Source organism: Plectropomus leopardus, chromosome 3, assembly GCF_026936395.1.
Source record: "Plectropomus leopardus strain MGB_pleo_1.0 chromosome 3, ASM2693639v1, whole genome shotgun sequence".
NCBI lineage: Eukaryota > Metazoa > Chordata > Actinopteri > Perciformes > Serranidae > Plectropomus > Plectropomus leopardus.
In genome coordinates this window covers 35,137,563-35,158,012 of record NC_142178.1, presented here as the reverse complement: position 1 = coordinate 35,158,012, position 20,450 = coordinate 35,137,563, and the positions used below count along the sequence as shown (strand labels likewise).

Genomic DNA, 20,450 nt, shown 5'->3' with positions numbered 1-20,450 from the left:
TAAAAGTCCATGTCATAATGTTGCAATGTCTTATACTGAATAGGTCCAGTCAACTGTTCACTGAATTTCCAAAACACTGCATTTTGCTGTTTGTAAATCAGAGGGACATGACAGTAACAACCCAACAAGTGGTGCAATCCTCCACTCAAATGTGCAACTGCTAGTGTCTTGTGTTAATTAGACACTGTATCTGTCCAACAGGGGATGCAAGATCAAAAAACCAAGATCAAAGACGTGATTAAATTTAGTTTTAGAAGAACAGTCAAATAATTCACATGAATAAAGAAGTAAATGTGCTTGTGTGTACATATCTGTTGAGTATAATGTGGTTGTGTGTGTGTCTGTGATTTAGTTATATGTATTGTGTATGCTAGACTGTATTTATGCCCACATCTTAAATTCTAAACCACGGCCGTGGATCGTCTCCCGTTGTGCCAAGTTCCTCTGAGGCCATCTTTTGAATGCCTGAATGTAATTCTACCAGGTCCGCCAGGGTCACAATCCTCTTCGTGTATATTTGTGTATGTCATCTCCAAACAACAGACTATGTTATATATTACTTTACATCTAGTCCTTAAGTATCTCTTGGCCAGACATTTAGCCTACTTCCACAGACACCTGCATACACAATGTTAACAGTTTTAGCTTTTGTTCTAAATCTTAAACTCTTGTGCTCCCATTTTGGCTGACGTCCTCACTTAAATCTTTGAAATATTTTTTTATTTCTTACCTGTCATATGCTCTCTGCCCCTCTTGTCTCTCTCTGTCCATCTATCCAGCTGGCAAAATGTCGATGACAGATCTGTTGAAAGCTGAGGAGATCAAGAAAGCTCTTGAAGCCTTTGCAGGTCTGTAACAGTTGTGGAGTCGACATGGTTTTCTCAGCAGAGACAGGCCTGCAAAGTTTGAGAAGTTAGCTTTGGATACTGAAACAGCAAATCCACATATTTTTATCTTTTCAAACTGCAGAAAACTACGTCTGTACGTGTGCAAAACATTTTAAACTGGATAATGTAAAGGCAGAATTTTACAAGCTGTTTGATGGTTGTCTGTACCTTCTGTTTTGCCTTTTGTAGGAGAAACATTCGACCCTAAAAAGTTCTTTGAAATGGTGGGAATGAGGGCCATGTCAGCTGAAAACGTCAAGAAGGTCTTCAAGGTTCTGGATGTGGACGGTAGCGGCTTCATAGAGGAGGAGGAGCTCAAGTGAGAAAGTCACACAGACACAATAACATAAAAATACATAGTATTAGCAGTGACCTGTCAGTGTGTTTCCATAGGCTTTTTAGGCTACAAACTTAGGTGTTTTGTTGCAACCTGTTGCTTTATCTCCATCAGCTTTTTAGGCTCCAAACTTAGGTGGTTTGTAGCAATACTTTGGTGTGTTTCGGTCAATGTTTTTAAGATTCCAATCTTAGGTGTTTTGTAGCAACTTGTCTCTTTCAGACAGGTTTTTACGACTCCAAACTTAGGTGTCTTGTAGCGACCTGTCTGTGTATTTTTCTTGGCATTTTAGATTCCAATCTCAGGTGTTTTGTAACAACCTGTTGCTGTATTTCCATTTGTGCATTTGGCTCCAAACATAAGTGATTTTTAGGAATCCGTTGGTGTGTATCATTCAGCTTTTTAGGCTCCAAACATTGGTTATTTGTAGTGACACATCGGTATGTTTCCATCTGCTTTTTAGGCTCCAAACTGTGGTTGTTTTGTAGGACCTCTTGGTGGGAATAATGTCACAGACAGCAAGTGTTTTTTCTGAGACATTGCTGCTTTTAATGCTGATGCTTTTAATGATCTTTTCCTAACTGTTGCCAAGTTATTTGTGTGTGTGTCACCACACATTAGCCATAGTATTATTTCAGAGTTCACTGTATCCACTAAATGTAATGCACGGTGGAATGCCAACATTCTCCTTTAGTTTCACAAAAAGGAGACTGGGCCTGGTTGCAAAAGGTTCATGAACAGCTTTACTTTTTCTTCCACATCCTGTACTTCCCTTAGGTTTGTACTGAAGGGCTTTTCCGCAGAGGGCAGAGATCTGACTGACTCTGAGACATCAGCATTCCTCAAAGCCGCAGACAAAGATGGAGACGGCAAGATCGGCATTGATGGTGAGAAAACGGAGGAATATTGCAAAGAGTAAAAAGTTCTAAATATCATTAAATATGATCGTGTTATAAAATATTATATTATAAATAAAAATTACAGTAGAAAGTAAAGGAGGTAGAGGGTGATTAGTGTGCAGGTTAGAATGTAGGCTAAGATGCAGATCACTGAAGTTTATCTTTATATTAACGTAAATGTTTTTATTTGTCTTTTTCAGAGTTTGAGGCCTTGGTGCATGAGTAGGGGATAGCTGAACACCCCCCTTTTTCTTCCTCCTCCTCTTCGTCCCTGCATTCATGTTTTGTACCTGCCACCTTCAAACTCCTCTCACCTTCGTCGGGACCCCACACATGGAGTCAGACCAGGCCTGCTCTCTACAAAACCCTGCAGAAGCAGGCCACCAGGGAGTTATCTTGAGGAGAAACATAAAGGCATAGCGAGAACCAGTTTCATTTTTTTCATTTTTATATATATTTAATCGCACATGCTGTATGGGTTTCTGAATCATTCTTAATGATTTCATGAAGATAGTTTGTGGTCTCAAAACAGATGGTGGTACTTTAGTGCTGTAGATGGTGTAGATGTTATGAAGACTTCTTAAATCTTAATTTCCTTCCTTTGTGTATTTCAGGTTGTGCATTTTGTCCGATTGGTTTTACTTCTAGATGTTCACATCTCAGTGCACTTTCCTCCCACTCCTTTTCCTCATCCACCTTCCTTCACCTCACCTCCTCTCCTCTCTCCCCTCCTCCTCCACACTCCCTGCCTCCGATCAGATGATGTAGTGAATAAAATGATATATAAGGAGAGCTGTGAAGACAGAAAAGTTCTGAGTAAGAAATGATAATAAAAAAAACTTGAGTAATAACTGTCTCTTTACTTATTGTTACTCACAGAGGACACAAAACTTTAAACTCACAAAACAGTGCAAAACATGTCAATCACAGGACAGCAAAGGCGATTATACATTTACAATCTCTAGGTGAGAAGCTGTGGCCTAAGTTTAACCTTAAATAAAAACTATTGCCACCATGTGAGTGATCCACTATGTATCGTACTGTAGTTAAGATCAAATATAAAAATGGCCCAGGTCAGGTTTGAAAGGATTTCAGATCTGTCATATCAAATCTGTATGCAGGGTTGTGCATGTTCACACTTCACAAGAGTTCAGTTCACACAGATTAAAATGAACCAGTACACACTTGTAGTTCACAATTAAAATTTTGAATTACAGCCCCAAATAATTAACTAATCTCCATCCATGTTTTTTTTTTTTTTAATAAAATAAAATCTTGTCATCATTATTCGCTTGCATGTTGGTGTTGTTTGTCTACATGTCGGGGGCTGTAAATCCTTGTATGACAATAAAATTAGTGCTGTAAACTGTCACTAGAGTGAGTGCTACTCACATTCAGAAGTTTGAAAATAGGCAGTTCTATTATTATAGTGATATATAATATTAATGCCTGCTTATTAACTGGCCCCTAGCCTCCTGTCATTATGCAGAAGTGTCCTCCCAGCTAAGTAAGCTGTGTATCTCTGGCTAGCATCTAAGAGCAGGAGCATGTTTCCATGTAAGGGTATGTCTAAATACAAGGTCAACCTGTCACACTGAAATCTGTCACCCTATCACTTGTACACTGTAAGTACTGTTCGAAACGCCATTAGCACACGCCATGCCGGTTGTGTGTCAGCATGCTGGGTGCCGTAAATCCTCTGGTGCTGTAGAACAAGGGTTGTCAACTGTCGAGAGAGTGAATGATGCTCAAGTTTATAAGTTGCAAACTCAGTTCAACATTCACCAAAAACATGAGCATGCTCAATGAACGGATCTCTTTTAACGTGCTCATGCACAACACTGATCACATGCACAAAAAAGATTCTGATTTAGGATACATTTGCTTAGAAAATGAGCATAGCATGATGACAACTTCAGCAAAAAAAAAAAGTAGTTCAAGAGATAAAGAAATTTGAGTAGCTGTCTGTAGACTAAACATGTTGCTAGAGCCAGCAGACAGGTAGCTTAGCATAAGGACTTGAAACAAAGGGAATAAGATAGCCTGGTTCTGTCCAAGAGTAACAAAAACACAAACTGAAATATTTTAACTTTTAGCTAGAGAGTAAGCATATTCCCATCTACTATAACAGACAAACAGAGCTATCTATATAAAAACGTAAATACTGTACATAGACTTGATAAAGCAACTACTTCAAAAGTTGTGATATTTAACCACTGAGAAGTACTTCAGTATCTCTTTTGTGTTTGGTGCATGAAAACCTCAACTTATCAAACACTGTACAGAAAAGTCACCAAACCTTCCTCTGCCTCTCTGGCTCAGGGCTGTCACATTTCAGAGCTGTCATTACATTCTCCTGAAACAAAAATTGTATATCCTGCCTCCACAACCTGATCAGGCAGCCTTGGTTACAAACCCCGCCTGCACGAGTGCTGACGGATCAGAGGATCTGAGGGGCGGATCTGTCATTGGTCGTCGTGGGGCGAAGCTTTACAGTGGCAAATGGGTTTGTGCCTCTGAAACAAGAGGATGACGAACGATGTTATACAACACCTCACACGCTCAACTGCTTTCCGCCAACCCAAATAAACCACGTACACACATATGCACACACTCCAGGCTGGGAAACTAACACCAGACCTCAGCCAGAAGATGGAAAATTTTGACTGTGGATAGAGAGCATGCTGGTGAGCATGCTTCAGAGGTAATGTGTATAAGCAAGATGCATCTACAAAAGACATGCATTTTAATCACTTTCCATTTGTGTTAGTTATCCAATATCTAAGGTCTGTGCAAGGGGAAATTCAATTTTTTTCACTCTGTTATTTTACAGATTACACAGAAACAAGCCCGAAATACAGATCCATGCACGCAGGACCTCTACACTTAATTATTGGAGAGATATCAGAGCGAGGGGGCTGCCCATGGACAGGCGCCCCAAGCAGTTTGGGTGTGCAGTGCTTTTCTCAAGGGCATGTCATCACTGTAAAGGAGCATGAGCTAGCACCTCTCTCACAGACTGAGCTACTGCTACCCATTTTTATCATATTCTATCGTTTTTATACAGGCTCGCCATCAGGGGGGGTGAAAGGGTACAGATGAGCCCAAGGCCAAGGGGAAGCCAATGAAAAGTTCAATGGTTGAGCCTCATGTACAACAATTTACTTGCTGACTTTAATCACTGACAACACATTTTAAATGTATTTACACAGTGAATACATGTATGAAAGCAGAAGAGAGTTAAAGGCCAAACCTCTGGCCAGAACAAATGTGAAGGAGCACCCGATATGACAGGCGGAGCTGAAGGTGAAGAGTTTGTCCTGTAACAGGCCCTGTTAAAATCCTACAGTTAAAACACAGGTATTGTATTAAACAAGATGATCTAGGGCATCCATCGATACCAGCCATTACAAGCTTTTTTGTCAGGACAGGGGCTTAATAACGCTCCAAAATTTACAAAAGATTGTGGCCAAAAAAAATGTGTGCATTGCCATTTTTAAAGATGGTGCAAGTAAATATTCCTGCATACTGCAGTCCCTAAACAGTCTTCAGTTGCATAAACTGAGTATGTCTGGAAAACTGTGGGTTGACAGCCATGTACTCTTTACGCTATTTTAGTTCTGTACCGAATTTGAGCAATATTTGATTAATGTATCCATCAAGATTGAATGAACATGTTGGCTATGTTACTTATAAATTAAGAAATCCCACTAAATTAGTTAGTTAGTGTGAAAGAGGAGCCCACTTTTCTGCCCATATTATTTCCTAATGGCTGGCCTGTTTTTATACCGAAAAATGTTTCACATTTTCTTTTCACAACAGTTTTCTTATTGAGAAGGAAAATCCTCTTAAACTGCACCCAAACCCAGACACCTGCTACCAGCACAGATCTAATACTCAGTATTGTCAGTAATAGTCCTTGTACATGATCATGCATATTTGTTTGGCATCAAGTAACTGTGTTGAATTGAAATAAAGTCAGATACATAATATCCCAGATAAAATACTGACTAGCAAATAGGGAAAGGTAATCCTGAATAAAATGTTTAAAAAGTTACTGGAATTCATCAGACACTGTATGGAGAGAAAGCACACTTCTTTCCATTAATGAATAAAAACTCAAAATTACCTGGGAAACAGTGGGTTTTCAGGTTGCCCATGTGGGGATAACGCCTAAGAAAAGAGAGGATTGCACAAAACAAGTAAAGCAGGGTAAGTGTACCATGATTACTTCTTATGGAACAAAGGAAAAAACATCTTGCCATCCTTTGGGAGTAAATTACTTTCAGAACTAAACTTCTGGTACCTGGACATCAGATGTGGATTCACTCCTCTCGGGGAGGGGAGAGATTGGTCGAAAATCTACAGAGCCTCGTCGAAGATTCTGACTCGGGGGAGGAGGAGGCGGTGGGGGAGGAGGTGGAGGTGGTTGTTCGGTGTAGCTCTTCGTCTGACTTGGCTTTGTCTCAAGGGCTGACTCCAGCTTCCTCTCAGGCAGAGGAGAGATCGGCCGGAAGTCTACTGAGGCTCTGCGGTTGGGTGTGGCTGGCGGCGGGACGTCTCCATAGTTCTTGCTCTCTGATTGGTCTTTCAAGGTGTCAGTGGGGTCCAGCAGGTTGTTCATACTGTGGCTTCTTAGTGAGCCACCACTGAAGGGTCAAAAGTGAACAAATAGGAACTTTTTGTCATTTATAGCAGGACAGTCACCTGGAATATTTTAATTGAAGATAAATAAAAACTTCTCTCCCATTTCTGAGCTGACTATGTTCCCCAAGCCTAAACTGTATAATTTATCTTACAACGCAGCCAACCATGTATGCATCTTAGATATTAGTAAAGTGAGTCTCTGCTGTGATCCCTGAAATACAACAATATTTTCTACTTGTTCAGACTAAGGCAAAAGTTTAGAAAATGACAACAAACTGTTTTTCACAACCTGTTTTTGTACTTTGAATGTAAAGGAGGTGCCAGAGAGTAGCACTGGGTTATGTAATCAATATCGATATTGCAGAGATATTTTAGGGTCAACTACTGATGCTTTCATGAAATATTTTGTCTACACAATGACATTTTTGATAAATAATCTTCAGTAATGTGGATATAATGACTATGTGGGAGTAAGACAAATAATAGAAAAGCTGGAACAGTCTACTAAGTTCAGAAAATTACATCACTTTACTGTAAGGCAGCCTTTAAACCAGGAAATGACAACACTTAAGATATTACAATATCTAAAATTAAAGATATCTGTTCACATATCATCATCTTAATATAATATTGACATATTGCAAAGCCCTATAGAGTGTAAAAAAAAAAAAGAATCAAAAGCTGTCTTTATCAAAAAAAGTGCCAGAGACTGATCCCCAGTCTCCTCTCAGAGGTTGAGCTAAGCCCTGAATGTCTTCACATCCTAGAAGAGCTGCGCGCCCCTGAGCTGTGAGCTGCTGCGACTGGATTTGCCTCTTGGCAAAGATGAACGAGGTCAGCTAACTTCAAAAGTTAAGAAAAAGACTATTTAATTTATAATACTGATAACTATTGTTGTTTGTTTATTAACTGGCCCCTGGACTCCTGTCATTTTGCAAAAAGTGTCCCCGAGCCAAGCAAATTGAGTATCCCTGGTTCAGGATCCTAGGGTCCTACAAATGTTAGGCATTGGGTTTCATGCTTGAGGACACTTTAGCGGGTCATATGCTGGTCAGTGTCTGGGAGCAGGAGCATTTTTCCAGGTGAGCGTCTCTCTTAATCCAAGGTCAACAAGATTACACTGAAATCTGTCACACTATCACTTATAATATACATTGTAAGAAGCCGACATGCTGGCGACTATACATATTCATCTAAAATCCTCTGCTGGACTTGCAGTGCAGTGTGACGGTAATTCTTACCTTGTTGCTAAAGTGTTGGAGAAATCCTCAACAGGAGCCACATAAGCAGCAGGAAACCAGCCCTGACTGGAGGAGATAAGACAGATACACATGAGGAAACAGCCAACTCCATAAACCCTCTTGTCTTTGTTCCAGCAGTATATACTGTAATACATTTTATCAGACAATACATACTGCATATTTTTCAGACTTGAAATGAATGTTCAAGTGTCTATGAATGCCTGTTTCAGCTCTTATGCAACTTTTCTGCCCTTGATTATCAAACTCTTTTGCATTACAGTATTCTTCTGTGCTCTTGCAAAATGGAAACTTACAAAAAAACGCATTTAGATTTCATCACATAATGTAAAGATGTTCAAAATAAATAGCTTCACTGACTTATTGCGTAGAATGACGTTTGCTGATCTGTGTTGCTTTGTTGAGTTGCTGATAAATAACCATGACTCAACTCTTCCCCTGAAAGCTGCTGAGATTTCTCTTTTCAAAACATTTTTATGTTCCAAGGCGAACAGCCCACTGTCCATACTTGTGACTAATCAGCAATGCGAGACATTTTCCTCTCATAATAAAAGAACAAATGGCAGAATGGTTTACATTTCTTTTCAGTTTTCTTTTGTATCTTGAATAATTAGTTAGCTTTTCCATCTGTGTTGAAACAATTTTATTTAAGAGTGAGAGGGCTCAGAAACAACAATGGTGCCAGGGACTTTATCTAATGCAATTCCTACTGGTTGCTCAAAGTTATAAATTGTCACATATAGTTTTATTCCCATGTAAAAGCATTTAAAAACCACTAATTTATGGCTCTTGTTCCGGAATTCATACACGTATACATCCTGTCTCTCAGCTACCCACCGCAGGCTGCTGTCAGTGCGTCCATACAGCCAACCGTTGCGTGGTTCTTGGACGAGTACAGTGATGGTCTCTCCCCTGTTGAAAGGCAGCAGCTTTGGGTTGGATGAGGAGGGATGAGATACCAGCGCTCTCATGGCTCTCCCTCCACCCAAACCCAGAGATTCCCCCACTGAGCTGGAGCGAGAGCGGCTGGGGAGGGGAGACGGCGCTGGAGGGTGGAGAACAAGTGGAGGACGAGTGGAGAGTGTAAAAGAAGAACAGGATAGAGGGAGAGAGAGTTAGACAAAAAAAACAAAACTTTCCTGCCTCATGCTTAAAAAGTGCCATTAAAACTGAATTTAAAGAAGCTGTGAGGAAATGGGAAAAAAGACCATTTTGGGTGTTCATAAACTACTGCATCTTCCTTGGCAAAAAAAGACAGCTAATTTACTCAGACATTAATCCAAGAACTCTTATGTAATTTACACAATGCCAATGTGCAGAGCGGTATGTTTCAGTACATAGTCTAATGTTGCAAAAGCAAGTACTGCTGATCTTGTGTGGCTTCAAAGGTGGTCACAATGTCATCATATTAATTTTCAACAATGACAATTTACACAGGGTGCAGTCTTACTCCCACCTCTAGAGGGCACTCTGCCCAGAGCCTGCTGCTCCCTCCTGGCCCAGGACATGTCTTCATCTCTGGCTACTGTCTGCAGCAAGGAGCTCACTGAACCTCGCAACTGTCCAGAAGCAACACAGGTAAAAAATAAGAAAAATAAAATAAATTTATATTTTAAATAGCAATCTAGCACATTAAAGGGATAGTTTGGCTTTTTTGAAGTAAGTTTGTATTGGGATACATATCTACAGTCAGTGTATTACTTATAGTGGATGTCAATCTACGTGTCACCAGTTTGGAAAAGCAGGCTGGAGTAATAACTGACTGAAGCTAAGCAATCTACTGCTGTGGAGGGGACAACAATGAAAAATGTATTTTAGCCACCTAAAAAAGCCCCACCTAAAATAATCAATTTTAGAGAAAGCTGTATTGACAGTATTTTCACTGCTGTGCCTTGCAGCTGATAAAAACATAAAGACGCTGGTTTTAGTTTGACAATCTGGGCACAGCCACATGGACGCATTTTTATCACACTCTTTGCAAATATTCGGGATCCATTCTATGTAACTCAATACTCCCCACACACAGAGATTAAAAACTGAACCTTATTATCTCAGGAAAGAAAGAATTTACGGCTGAGCTGCTGTATTAGACTGCAAAAGATTTTGGAGGTGAACCTTATAAAGTGGCCAATAATTGTGCAGTAAAATCTTTCAATGCGGTGAACAAATTAAGACCCCTGAACCACTGGACGAAAGTGTTAGAGCAGATTAAAAAACAGGGAAGGCCTCTTACTAAAATATAATAAAGTAATAAACTGATAAAACAAGAGAGTTCATTATAAAGGGTCGTGCCTAATGATATCCTGTATCAAATGAAGTTTTTTTTCCTCCCTTTAGTTAATAATTAGAAAGGTCTTGGCCATTATATGATCATTTTATGGAAGGTTTGACACAAAACAGGGTGTAAAGTTTCCATAAATCATGCTACTGAGGCTATATACAGATACTGGTGCCGCATCCCACTCCAGTACAGCTTATTTTCAGGATGTCTGGTGCTTTGAATACTAATAAACTGAGTGTAATGCTCACATTGATTAAAAATAATTGACTAAATCACGTAAAGCCTTGGTACCTGTGCATCTTGATCCAAATGGGTGGGAGTTCGAGGCCTGGACCCTCTCGTCTCGTTCACTTTCTCCTTCCATCCGTCTGCCTTCTGCTGGAGAGATGCACCGGTCTGAAAACAGATGAGAGAGGTGAGCACCTCATTAAGTCCCAGGCAGCAACAAAATGAACAGAAACGCTTCAGTTAATGAGCCAACGGACATTGAGACGTGAATTTCATATAATCAAGCAATTAACATGCTATCACACGGGTGGAATAAAACTGCTGTGCAGCCCATGTGTTTGTGTTTGTGTGTGTGTGTGTGTGTGTGTGTGTGTTGAACCTTGTTTATCAGGAAGAGAAGTGACTGAGTGAGGCCACAGTGTTTCTCTGCCAAGAAGCGATACCTCCTCTCCTCCTCTTTCTGGATCTCCTGCTGGCTCTGTCTCAGGTACAGCATGTACTCACTGTTCTCCTAAAAACACACACAGGGAAGCATGCACACAAACACATATAAGAAACAACATCATTGTGCAGAAGTATTGCTAAGGGACTGTGTGGGTGCTGATGGGCCCATCAGGGATAAAAAAGGTGGGGGGGTTAATTAGTAAATATGTATGATTTATGAGTTTCTTGCTCTTTTCATTTGTTTAGTCAATTAAATGGATTAAATTTGATGTTTTTAAGTCTATTTCAAAACCACTAGACCTGAAAGACAAAATGTCACAAGGTAATTTCAATTCAGTTCAACATAAGCAGGCTACTTTAATGAGCGTTCTTTTCCTCTACAGTCCATTTATCGAAATATCTACACCCATGTCTTATGAATGAGTCTCATGTTCCAAAACACATCCAATAGAAAATTGTTTGACAATGCAGTGGTTATTATGACAGTATTAGCCTTACGAATATTCTCTTTTAACATTAAAGGCAAGTTAGTTGGCACTCTGGCTGAGAAGCTTAATTTACTGTGTATTGTCATCATTAAAATGGCAACTTAAAGTTAAATTAGTAGCATTTGGAATAACAAGTATGCCAGCTAACATGAAACTCCATGAAAATATCTTTAACATTACATTCCAATCGTGATGCAAGAAGTCGCTCAATCAAATATCTCAACTTTATCAGGCTGATGAGTTGACATATGGTCATAGAAGCCAGCTAAGTTTATCATAATGCTATTGAAAGAGATTCTTACTCAAAGGCGTGTCAGCAGGCTCCCAAAATTGGGATCCATAACACCAAAAAATGAGTTTCTACCCGTGGTGCAGTATACCTCAATGAGTGTGTAAACCTGAATAGTGTTACGTGTGTGTGTGTGTGTGTGTGTGTGTGTGTGTGTGTGTGTGTGTGTGTGTAACTACCAGAGAGTCTCTGTAGGTTCCTCGTCTGAGCTGTTTCTCCAAAGCCTCTGCCTGGTTCCTCACCTCCAGCTCATACACTCGGCGACTGCCCTGAAGAGCAGGAAACAGACTGATTGATGAAGTTCTGATCTGATGATAAAAGATTTCCTGAGACTAACTGACTCTCCACTGATGCCGGTCTTGACTAGCTTCCCCCTTGCAGAAGAATTCAGACTCAGGTAGATATTCTTAGAAAGTTTTAATTCTACAGATTTGTTTGATTTTGGTCTTTGGTGGTACTATATCAAAACCAGTGTCTAGTATTGTGACTGCAAATGAGGACTTAAAGCTCATTTGATGTTTATGTAGATGGAAATGCAATACATGTGCTTAAAATGACCAGATACAGCAATTATTTTTGTAAAGTCTTCCACAGCAAAACGGTCAAAGATTTACTGCAACTGGTCTGCTAAAAACAAAAAATTATTGACCAATTTCACTGGATTTCTCATCATATTGAAGGATATGTTAAGATTAATTTTGTCAACTACCATTAATTCAGGCAATATGAACTTCAGAGTATACAATACACACCCGAAGTTTTCATACTTTAAGCCACAAAGTAAGAATTAGCCACAGATCTAAAACAAATTCCTTCCACTTATCATTTATTCTCAAAGATATAATGATGAATTTCTTATCGGCTCTGAGTTTTCTCTTTTTATTGTGTCAATAAAAAAGATAATTTATGCATTTAAAGTATGAATACAAAAATGATTGCAATAGTTTTTATGCAAATCTTTCACTGAGTACGAATCCTAGTCTGGAAAGTTCCCCCACATTCTCCTAAACTCAACCAAGTTCTCAGAAAAGTAGATCTAAAAACATGATTTCTCTATACTCACCTCAATGTACTCCTCATCCAACTTAACATTCTTCTCCATAGCTTGCAGCACCTCTATCTGGAACCATCGGAACTGAAACAGGAAGAACAACAACGTCCCGGCGATGCAGCCAAGTCATTATGGAAACTTCCCTGTTGTTCAAACAGTAGATTGTTTTGTGTGTCTAAATCTATATGCAAATGTGCTCCATCCTCAGGCCAGCTTTTTAATCAGAGCCCATGTTTTGCTTATTCACATCACTGAAAGCCACTACAATCACACACAAGGGTTCGAGAGGCGCTGTGAATTTTAAACAAGCAGTGAAATGCAAGCAGGAGCTCATCTCCTAAAAGCTTTCTGTGGAGCTCAGCTTTGGTCTACCAGTCTGTAATGAGTCAGCATTCACCAAAATTTCTTAATTAACAAAAGCCTCAAATATTACAAGTTGATGATAAAGGTCAACAACTTTTTGAGCAGGATGTCCTATCACTTGGTAAGTTCTTTACTGTGGTTATCATCAACTACAATATGATCTGATCACCAAAAAGAATTATTACAAACCAGTGAAAACATTTTAGATATTTACATTTTCAGTAAAACTTTCAAAGACACTTCAAAGATTTAGTCAGCATTTCCAAGACCACTGGGATCCTGTGTTTTGGTTTGAATAACATGAGTATTGACTGAATACATGTACTCACCACACCCTCCATCTCTGCGGTGAGTCTCCTCTGTGTTTCCGATATCTGTATCAGGACATCCCCTGTTTAAAACAAAGAGAAAGAGAAATCAGAGACTGACCAACACAATATTATACTGTTGTATTGTTTGACATAATAAATTATATATATGTTACATGTACTTGCAACAAAATGTTCTGTAGGTGCAAGTACCATACATTTTTATCAATGGATTTTCAAAACTTTTCCATAATATTTGACCACATTTCCATGACTTTATTCAAGTAGATTAAAACAGGTAGGCCAATAGAGCAATACAGCCAGGGTTTGCCAAACATTCATACTTTTGTGGCCACCTCTATACGATTAAGACTTCAGCCGCCAAAAAGTGATTTTCTATTTTTGGAGCTGGACCGTTTATTAGGAACACTGTTGAATTATATATACCCATAATCATTGCACCACACTCTCTGAGGGCAGAGCGTACTCTGGGCACAGATGGAGCAGCAGAACTTCAGGCGCATTGAAAGTGAAATTTAATTGTTAATTGGGCCAGATCTAAAATATTGGATTTATCTGCAGCAGCTGCTCCTCTCATCCATCGCTCTCAACTTATTATCCTACGACTCACAAACTGTTGCTGTGGAAAAAAAGAGCTCTGCCAGTGCTGCATTCATGGACATGCAAAAACCTCTCAATTTAGAAAGGAGACACAAAATGATTTAAAGGGACAAACACTCATTTAAAATTGTTGGGTACCGCCACACATACACTGATATGAAAACTTCTAGTGCCTTCTTACTTTACTCGGTCATTAAAGAACAAGCTGTATATGACCATACATGTATGACAACCATACAGTACTTTGCAAAATGACTAGGTTGCACCTCTTTTTGGGGGATGGAAAATAAGAGATCCTATGGATGTCAGCACTGTTTTTACATGTGATGTGATTATAATTTTGACAAGACAGTATGCATTTATATATTGGTAAATGTTTGTTTTGTGGACACTGTGATGATTGTTTTTGCAACCTTGCTTGAACCTTAGCGTAGGTGATCTTAAAAAATTAAGGTTGATTGTCATCATGTCTCTTCAGTTGTTTCAACAGTAATTCAATGCAGCACTAAATTTTAAATTAATAAGACAAGGAACATATTTTGCATATCATTAGACATATTTTTGTATTTTTTAAACATATATCAAACTATTATACTATTTCAAGGCCTGAAAAACAGTTTTTCTAATTGCGTAACTTTTCTAGGAATTTAATGACCGCAGAAACCCTGATGTACAACAACATAGAAGAATCAGAAAAAATCTTCCACTTCGAGAGTATAAAAGATCCTTTTACATTTTGACTCATCATTGACCCAATGCTGTCACTCATTTAGTGTTAAATTATCAAAAGGAAGGCACAATACTTGAGCGGGAATATAAGTCATTTGATATATGACTTTAACACAATTCAGCACTGCTCAAATCATCACGCTAAGATGGTGGAAAGTTAGCCAAGCCCTTTTTATTATGGGTGCCTCTGGTGTTGTCTATTGTCGTGGATTGTGGTCGAGCTAATGAATTGAGTGCAGCTGAAAGACTGTCCCCATCCATAATTTAGAGTCTGTCACTCAATAGGTCCCATAGTCACGCTGTGGCTCCCTGACCTTCTCAGTTAGCCGACCCAGCAGAGCCACGTGTGTCGAGCTGTGCTAGTACTGATCCATGAGTCCACCCACTCTCCATGGGGATGCGTTAGCAATATGCTAATTACCACTAACAATGCTACAGTATCACACGTCCCTGAGGGCAGAGTGAAAGTGAAGCTTGTGGAAAATATGCACTCATGTGTGCACTCAGGACGGCATACATACATGCAGAAATACACATACACGAACACACACAGAATCAAGAGGATGAGACAGAGCAGTGTAAGGATGCAATTTTAAGGTTACCGAGTGTGTGTGTTATTTTACAATCTGGGATGCGTCGCTATGATTAGGCTTGACATTAACTTGATAGAGCACTTCCCCATCTCTAGAGGACAATTATGTTTCTGTAATGAATGCAATAAATTAAGGGTGAAACCTGTTATGGGGAGATATGAATGATAAATCATGCATGCAAACACACACACACACACACACAGAAGCACACACTTACCAAGAGAGCGAGATGAAAGCGTGTGAAGGGCCTGGTCGCCCATCTTAGCCACAGCGCTGAAGTAGGCTTCACTACAAACAGCTAGAGCTGTAGGGTACACACACACAAAAATGTACAATAAACTACACACTTTTTTAAAATGTAACATTCAAAATTTTTAGATTCTGGAGTAACATCTCGGCCAGTTTAATTGCTCTTACTTCAGTCCATAAATTCTGCCTTTATTCATTATCACTCACAGTGCTGCTGATATGTGATATGTGATTTTGGTCCAGGAATAGCCCCATGCCAGAGGGGATAGTTTTACCATGCTGCCTTGTTGCCCTGTGACTGACAGCCTGTTCCTTTTTTTTATCAGGCAGAGAGGTACATTAATGATACATGCTACCCACCCAATTACCAATGCAACACACAGGCTAAAGATTGGAGAAAAAATAGACAGGAAAAATTGGTGAGGTCAGACAAGCAAATACAACAGGATGCACACAAAAAGTCAGAACTTTTTTCCTTTTTTTTCTAACTTACATTTTGAGGAAAGCAACTCTAAATTCTGCTTCAAGTTGTTATCATATAACTTAATTTTACATATTTAATTAGTATACCTATAAACTATGTTTTAGCTCACTGTTCATTGGATCATTTTACTGTATGGCTCCAAAAAGCCAACGCCCCATACAAGCCCAATGGCTTTTAGCTTTTCAAAAAAGTTGTTTGTTTATAAACACAGTGATCTTTTATCTGTGTCGGATTTATCACTATGAATTTATTTTACTAAGTCTCTAAGACACTGCTGGATCACAAACCCACTCACCTTGAAAAGCTTTTACATAGCTGTTTCCTAAAGCAACAAGCTTCTGGAGGCCTGGATTGAAGTGCTCCATCAGGTTCTACACACACACACACACACACACACACACACACACACACACGCACAGAAAGATATACAAACCAACACACCAAAAAAACACTGGTTATTCTGGTTATCACTTAACACACCGTCATTTTAAATCTGATACTCACCTATGTCACTCCAGCCAGGCAATGTTTAAATAAACATCATAGTTCTTCCTCGAAAATATAATCAACCTCATGAACAGAAACCAAAGTTAGAGAACAAGGACACGGCATAAACTTACCAAATAGACAGATAAAGTTGATCTGTGCAGCTGGTCACTGGTGGCTGCAGACATAGTGACCAATTTCAAAGATAATGCGTACTTCAAATAAAGAAAGGCCTCAAAAAATGAACGTCAGAGAGAGAACAAACTTCTGTGCAGAGTCTGTATTCCCATTCAAACCTCTAAAGTTTCTTCAGGCTTTTTTTTTGGTCCTTGGTGTATTGGCGTCTTAAGGCAGTGAAAGTCACCTTCACTGCGGTCTCACTGATAGAACAATAGTGCTTTTTTCCCTCTCTCTCTTTTTCTGTCATCCGTTAACGAGCTCTTTTACCCCCTCGTCAGCAGCAGTTTTAGTGGAAAGAACGAGCAAGCGAGCGAGAGGAGGAGAAAAGGGAGTAGGTGCCATCGATATGACCGGGCCAGGTGAATTATTGATTGAAGCCCTGAAAGGAAAGGAGAAGGAGGACAGCCAGCTGCCCAATTAACTGTGACGTAGACTCACACCTGAGGGAGGTCCTCAACTCTGGTGAAACAAACTACGGCCTTAAAAAAAGATACATATTAAGTACTCTTAAACAGTTAGATACAAAGACTCCAGAACTGCTTCAAACGCTACAATAACATATCTCAAAGTCAACCACACATACCTTCACATCTGCTTTATAACACTCACATATCAAATATCTATGAGACACAGTGTTTACTGTACATATCACACACCGAGTACATGAAAATAATATGAGAATCACCTTGTCTGTCCATAAACAAACCAACATATTGAATCCAATCACGAAGAGGAGAGGCAAGTTGAAGATGTCAAACAATAGAAATATGCATTAAAGAATCAGAAGGTGCAATTCAAAATTTAGAGGGATCTTCTGATGTTTTGTATTTTATACTGTAGTTGAATCACACTATGTCCACTCCACTGGAAGCTTTTGTAATTCCTTCTGCAGGAGGCATCCAAACACTGACTCGAGAGAGCATTTCACATTGTTATGTTGAGGTGAAGGCCAGTGTAGTTGTTCCAGTCACTTGTCTGACATTGTGACTAACACCAATGTAAAGCTTCTGTCAGGCTATGATCTAGAGCCAATGTGGAGTAACAAAAACAATGGCGACCACTATACACAAGGTAGACGCTGCTATTGCTGCTCAATACTTAAAATGATCCAGGTGGATATGGGTCACTAGTGATTGGTTAGGGCCATCGAATCCCCATCCCGCACGGAGCTAAAACTTAAGTCAGACTGAAGATCAAAATGGAGGATAACAAGTTGACAATTTTGTCTGATATCAGGTGATGGGGCTGGTCGCAATCTGCAACCTCACCGCTAGATGCCACTTAATCCTCCACACTGGTCAAAGGAAACATGTAAGGACAAGACCCAGTTGTGCTGTATACTCCACATGATACTGCTGTTTGTATTGGGGGAAAAAAAATCCACCAAAGAGCACGACTGGCTAAAATGAGGATTTTACTCAAAAATCTCCTTTGAGACAGATCAGTCTGGGTCAAGACAGTCAGTGTACTATGTTAATATCAAGGAAACTATTGTGACATGATGCAAAATAAGACAAAACTAAAAAAAAAAACTGTTTCTCACCAGTCAAAGTAAACTGCATCTCTCAAAAATTTAGTCACAAAACACACAGTATTTAATGTGTAACATTATACACATTTATATGCACCAACTTTTCAAGTAAATAACAAAAGAAACGTCACCTTTTTTGGTATATTTATATTGAATTTTCAGTACTTAATAATGGTCATAAGACTTTCTGGGCAAGACAAGTGTCATTGAAAAGTGACAATCCTTTCCATTATTGCTTCTTATCATGCATAGCCTATTTGAATGTAAATCTTAATAACTTTCAAAACATGATTTTTTGCAATGTGGATTTATAGTGCATAGTTCTGGATGCTGAAATTCTGAAAAACATTTTCCTTTTTCCTAGAACACAGTTATATATATATATATATATATATATAGTGGCTCAAAGTAATCAGTGTTGTAGAATCCAAAATTTCTCAGAGCTCTATATAGCTCTGGAGTTTATAAAATAAAATAAACAATAATAGTCCTTCCGCATGTATTGTCCTGTTTATAAAACTTGTTTTACTGTAACTGTGAATATCTCACGGCACCATGTAAGTCCTTGTGACTTTAACTACATAACCATAACTGCTGACAACGTTTTGCACGTACCAGTGTGATATGCAATCATATACATTGATATCGTAACATATAAGAGGTGCAGACTGTCCTACCCCGCAGGTGTGACCATGTCTTTAAAGTTGGAAATGTCGTCATAAATGACATCATCACCACTGTCCTCACTCGGTGTCTTTTGGCAACGACTTACAGTCTCCAGCACAGTTTTCAAGCGGCGATCCAGAGCAGCGAGGTGGGGCTCTGACAGCAATGGAGCCACACTGTGAAGAGGATCTTGGGAGAGCGAGGTCCTCATGACATCACTGAGACGATACTGTGGCAGGGACAGCAGACGCAGCCGTAGCCAGGTGGAGCGGCGGATTCTAGAGAAAGAGCAAAATGACAGAGAGAGGTGTTGGAGTGAAAGAAGGACAGGACAGGATAATAATGCAAGTAAGAAATCATGCAGAGAAGAACCTTATTTCATGAAATTAAAATCTCTTTTACCTCAATTGAAAGTCAATAACTACTGAGTTATCATATTCTTGTTTTTACCTGCAACACTGCTCCAGAGGGACGAGGATGGAAGGCTCATCTTTGGAGTGACGTCCAAATCTGCAATGATCCAGTCAAGCCACATCACAATCACAACCCCAGCAAGCCACCAAAAAAATATACACACACTAATACACCAGGGATACTCACGCCCTCCCGTTGTCAAGGTGTACTAGGAAAGTATTGTTGCCAAACTTCTCAAAAGTTTCATAATGGTGCCTGTCCATGTTACCTAGAGGAGGGGAAACAGGAATTTAGTTCCTACTGTGCTGTCAACAAAGCTTGCACCTCCTTTGTAAAGCTTTGTGCTGTAAATATCCTAAAACACAGTACATTCTGTCCATCAAACACAAGTACGCCACAGATATTCCATTGACAATAATTTTGCTGAGACCTGCTGAACCATAAAACTACGCATGGAAGCAATAAAGAGTGATATTTGATATTTGATAAGTGCTTACCAGCTGTAGAAATACACACATTTTAAAGAGTTAAAGCTGAATACAGCAGATATTCAAACATGATAAGTGTTCAAAACAGTTTCTGGGGTTGAGGTAAAGCGGTTGCCTACTAATTGGAAGGTCGTTGGTCCAATTCCCGGTCACTGAAGTTTAAATGCTAAGCGCTCTTGGGCAAGATACTGAACTCTAAAGATACTGGACTCCAGGTGAGCGGTTGGCTCCTTGTATAGTAGCCTTGGCCGTAAGTGTTTGAATGTGTGTGAATGGGTGAATGATGTCTGGGTAGTTAAGCATTTTAAGTGGCTGCTAAGAGTAAATATATAATAAATGAATACATAGATTTGCGTTTTTGCATAAGTATTTTTACAGCTTCAAATAAATGGCAGTTTAAAAAAATAGCTTAAACCAGCTGATACAGAAGTGTACTACTGGGCAAATCAGTACATCATGGCATCACTGCTGGGCGTGGTCATGGGTGCACATGACCATGCCCAGCAGTAATGCCAGGTGGATCAGCTG

At 39.4% G+C, this 20,450-nt stretch overlaps 3 protein-coding genes across 4 annotated transcripts in view; 1 reads left to right on the top strand and 2 right to left on the bottom strand.

Moving 5' to 3' along the window:
* Positions 1-2,910, top strand: part of pvalb7 (parvalbumin 7) — a 50,302-nt gene extending 47,392 nt beyond the window's left edge. The window contains exons 3-6 of one of the 2 annotated variants that reach the window (XM_042484671.2): positions 780-848; positions 1,077-1,206; positions 2,002-2,111; positions 2,324-2,910. In XM_042484671.2, the coding sequence (XP_042340605.1) occupies positions 788-848; positions 1,077-1,206; positions 2,002-2,111; positions 2,324-2,349 (327 nt within the window). In that variant the 5' untranslated portion in view covers positions 780-787 and the 3' untranslated portion in view covers positions 2,350-2,910. The remainder of the gene's footprint in view (positions 1-779; positions 849-1,076; positions 1,207-2,001; positions 2,112-2,323) is intronic. The other variant, XM_042484669.2, reaches the window with a different exon arrangement.
* Positions 2,911-2,959: 49 nt separating this feature from the next.
* On the bottom strand, positions 2,960-18,241 carry baiap2l2b (BAR/IMD domain containing adaptor protein 2 like 2b). The gene is made up of 14 exons (XM_042484418.2): positions 16,778-18,241; positions 16,453-16,528; positions 15,642-15,728; positions 13,503-13,564; positions 12,823-12,894; positions 11,939-12,028; positions 10,918-11,049; positions 10,602-10,706; positions 9,486-9,588; positions 8,867-9,074; positions 8,012-8,077; positions 6,430-6,772; positions 6,253-6,296; positions 2,960-4,639 (listed from the first exon to the last, which is right to left on the bottom strand). The coding sequence occupies exons 1-14, from the start codon at positions 16,829-16,831 to the stop codon at positions 4,564-4,566; spliced, it is 1,518 nt and encodes a 505-aa protein (XP_042340352.2). The 5' UTR covers positions 16,832-18,241; the 3' UTR covers positions 2,960-4,563.
* A 154-nt stretch (positions 18,242-18,395) lies between these two features.
* Positions 18,396-20,450, bottom strand: part of LOC121942613 (extracellular serine/threonine protein kinase FAM20C-like) — a 39,789-nt gene continuing 37,734 nt past the window's right edge. The window contains exons 9-11 of the mRNA XM_088074459.1: positions 19,621-19,702; positions 19,471-19,530; positions 18,396-19,298 (exon numbers count right to left, since the gene is read on the bottom strand). Coding sequence (XP_087930585.1) covers positions 19,028-19,298; positions 19,471-19,530; positions 19,621-19,702 — 413 coding nt within the window. The 3' untranslated portion in view covers positions 18,396-19,027. The remainder of the gene's footprint in view (positions 19,299-19,470; positions 19,531-19,620; positions 19,703-20,450) is intronic.

Bases quoted from the DNA above. Each gene is read 5' to 3' on its own strand.
- baiap2l2b (XM_042484418.2), bottom strand. From the start codon at position 16,831: ATGTCTGCAGCCACCAGTGACCAGCTGCACAGATCAACTTTATCTGTC. The intron at 12,029-12,822 runs GTGAGTATAGAG...CCTGCTCTTCAG, and splicing joins TGGATGAGGAGTACATTGAG to GGCAGTCGCCGAGTGTATGA. The intron at 9,075-9,485 runs GTGGGAGTAAGA...TCCACCCTCCAG, and splicing joins GGGCAGAGTGCCCTCTAGAG to CGCCGTCTCCCCTCCCCAGC.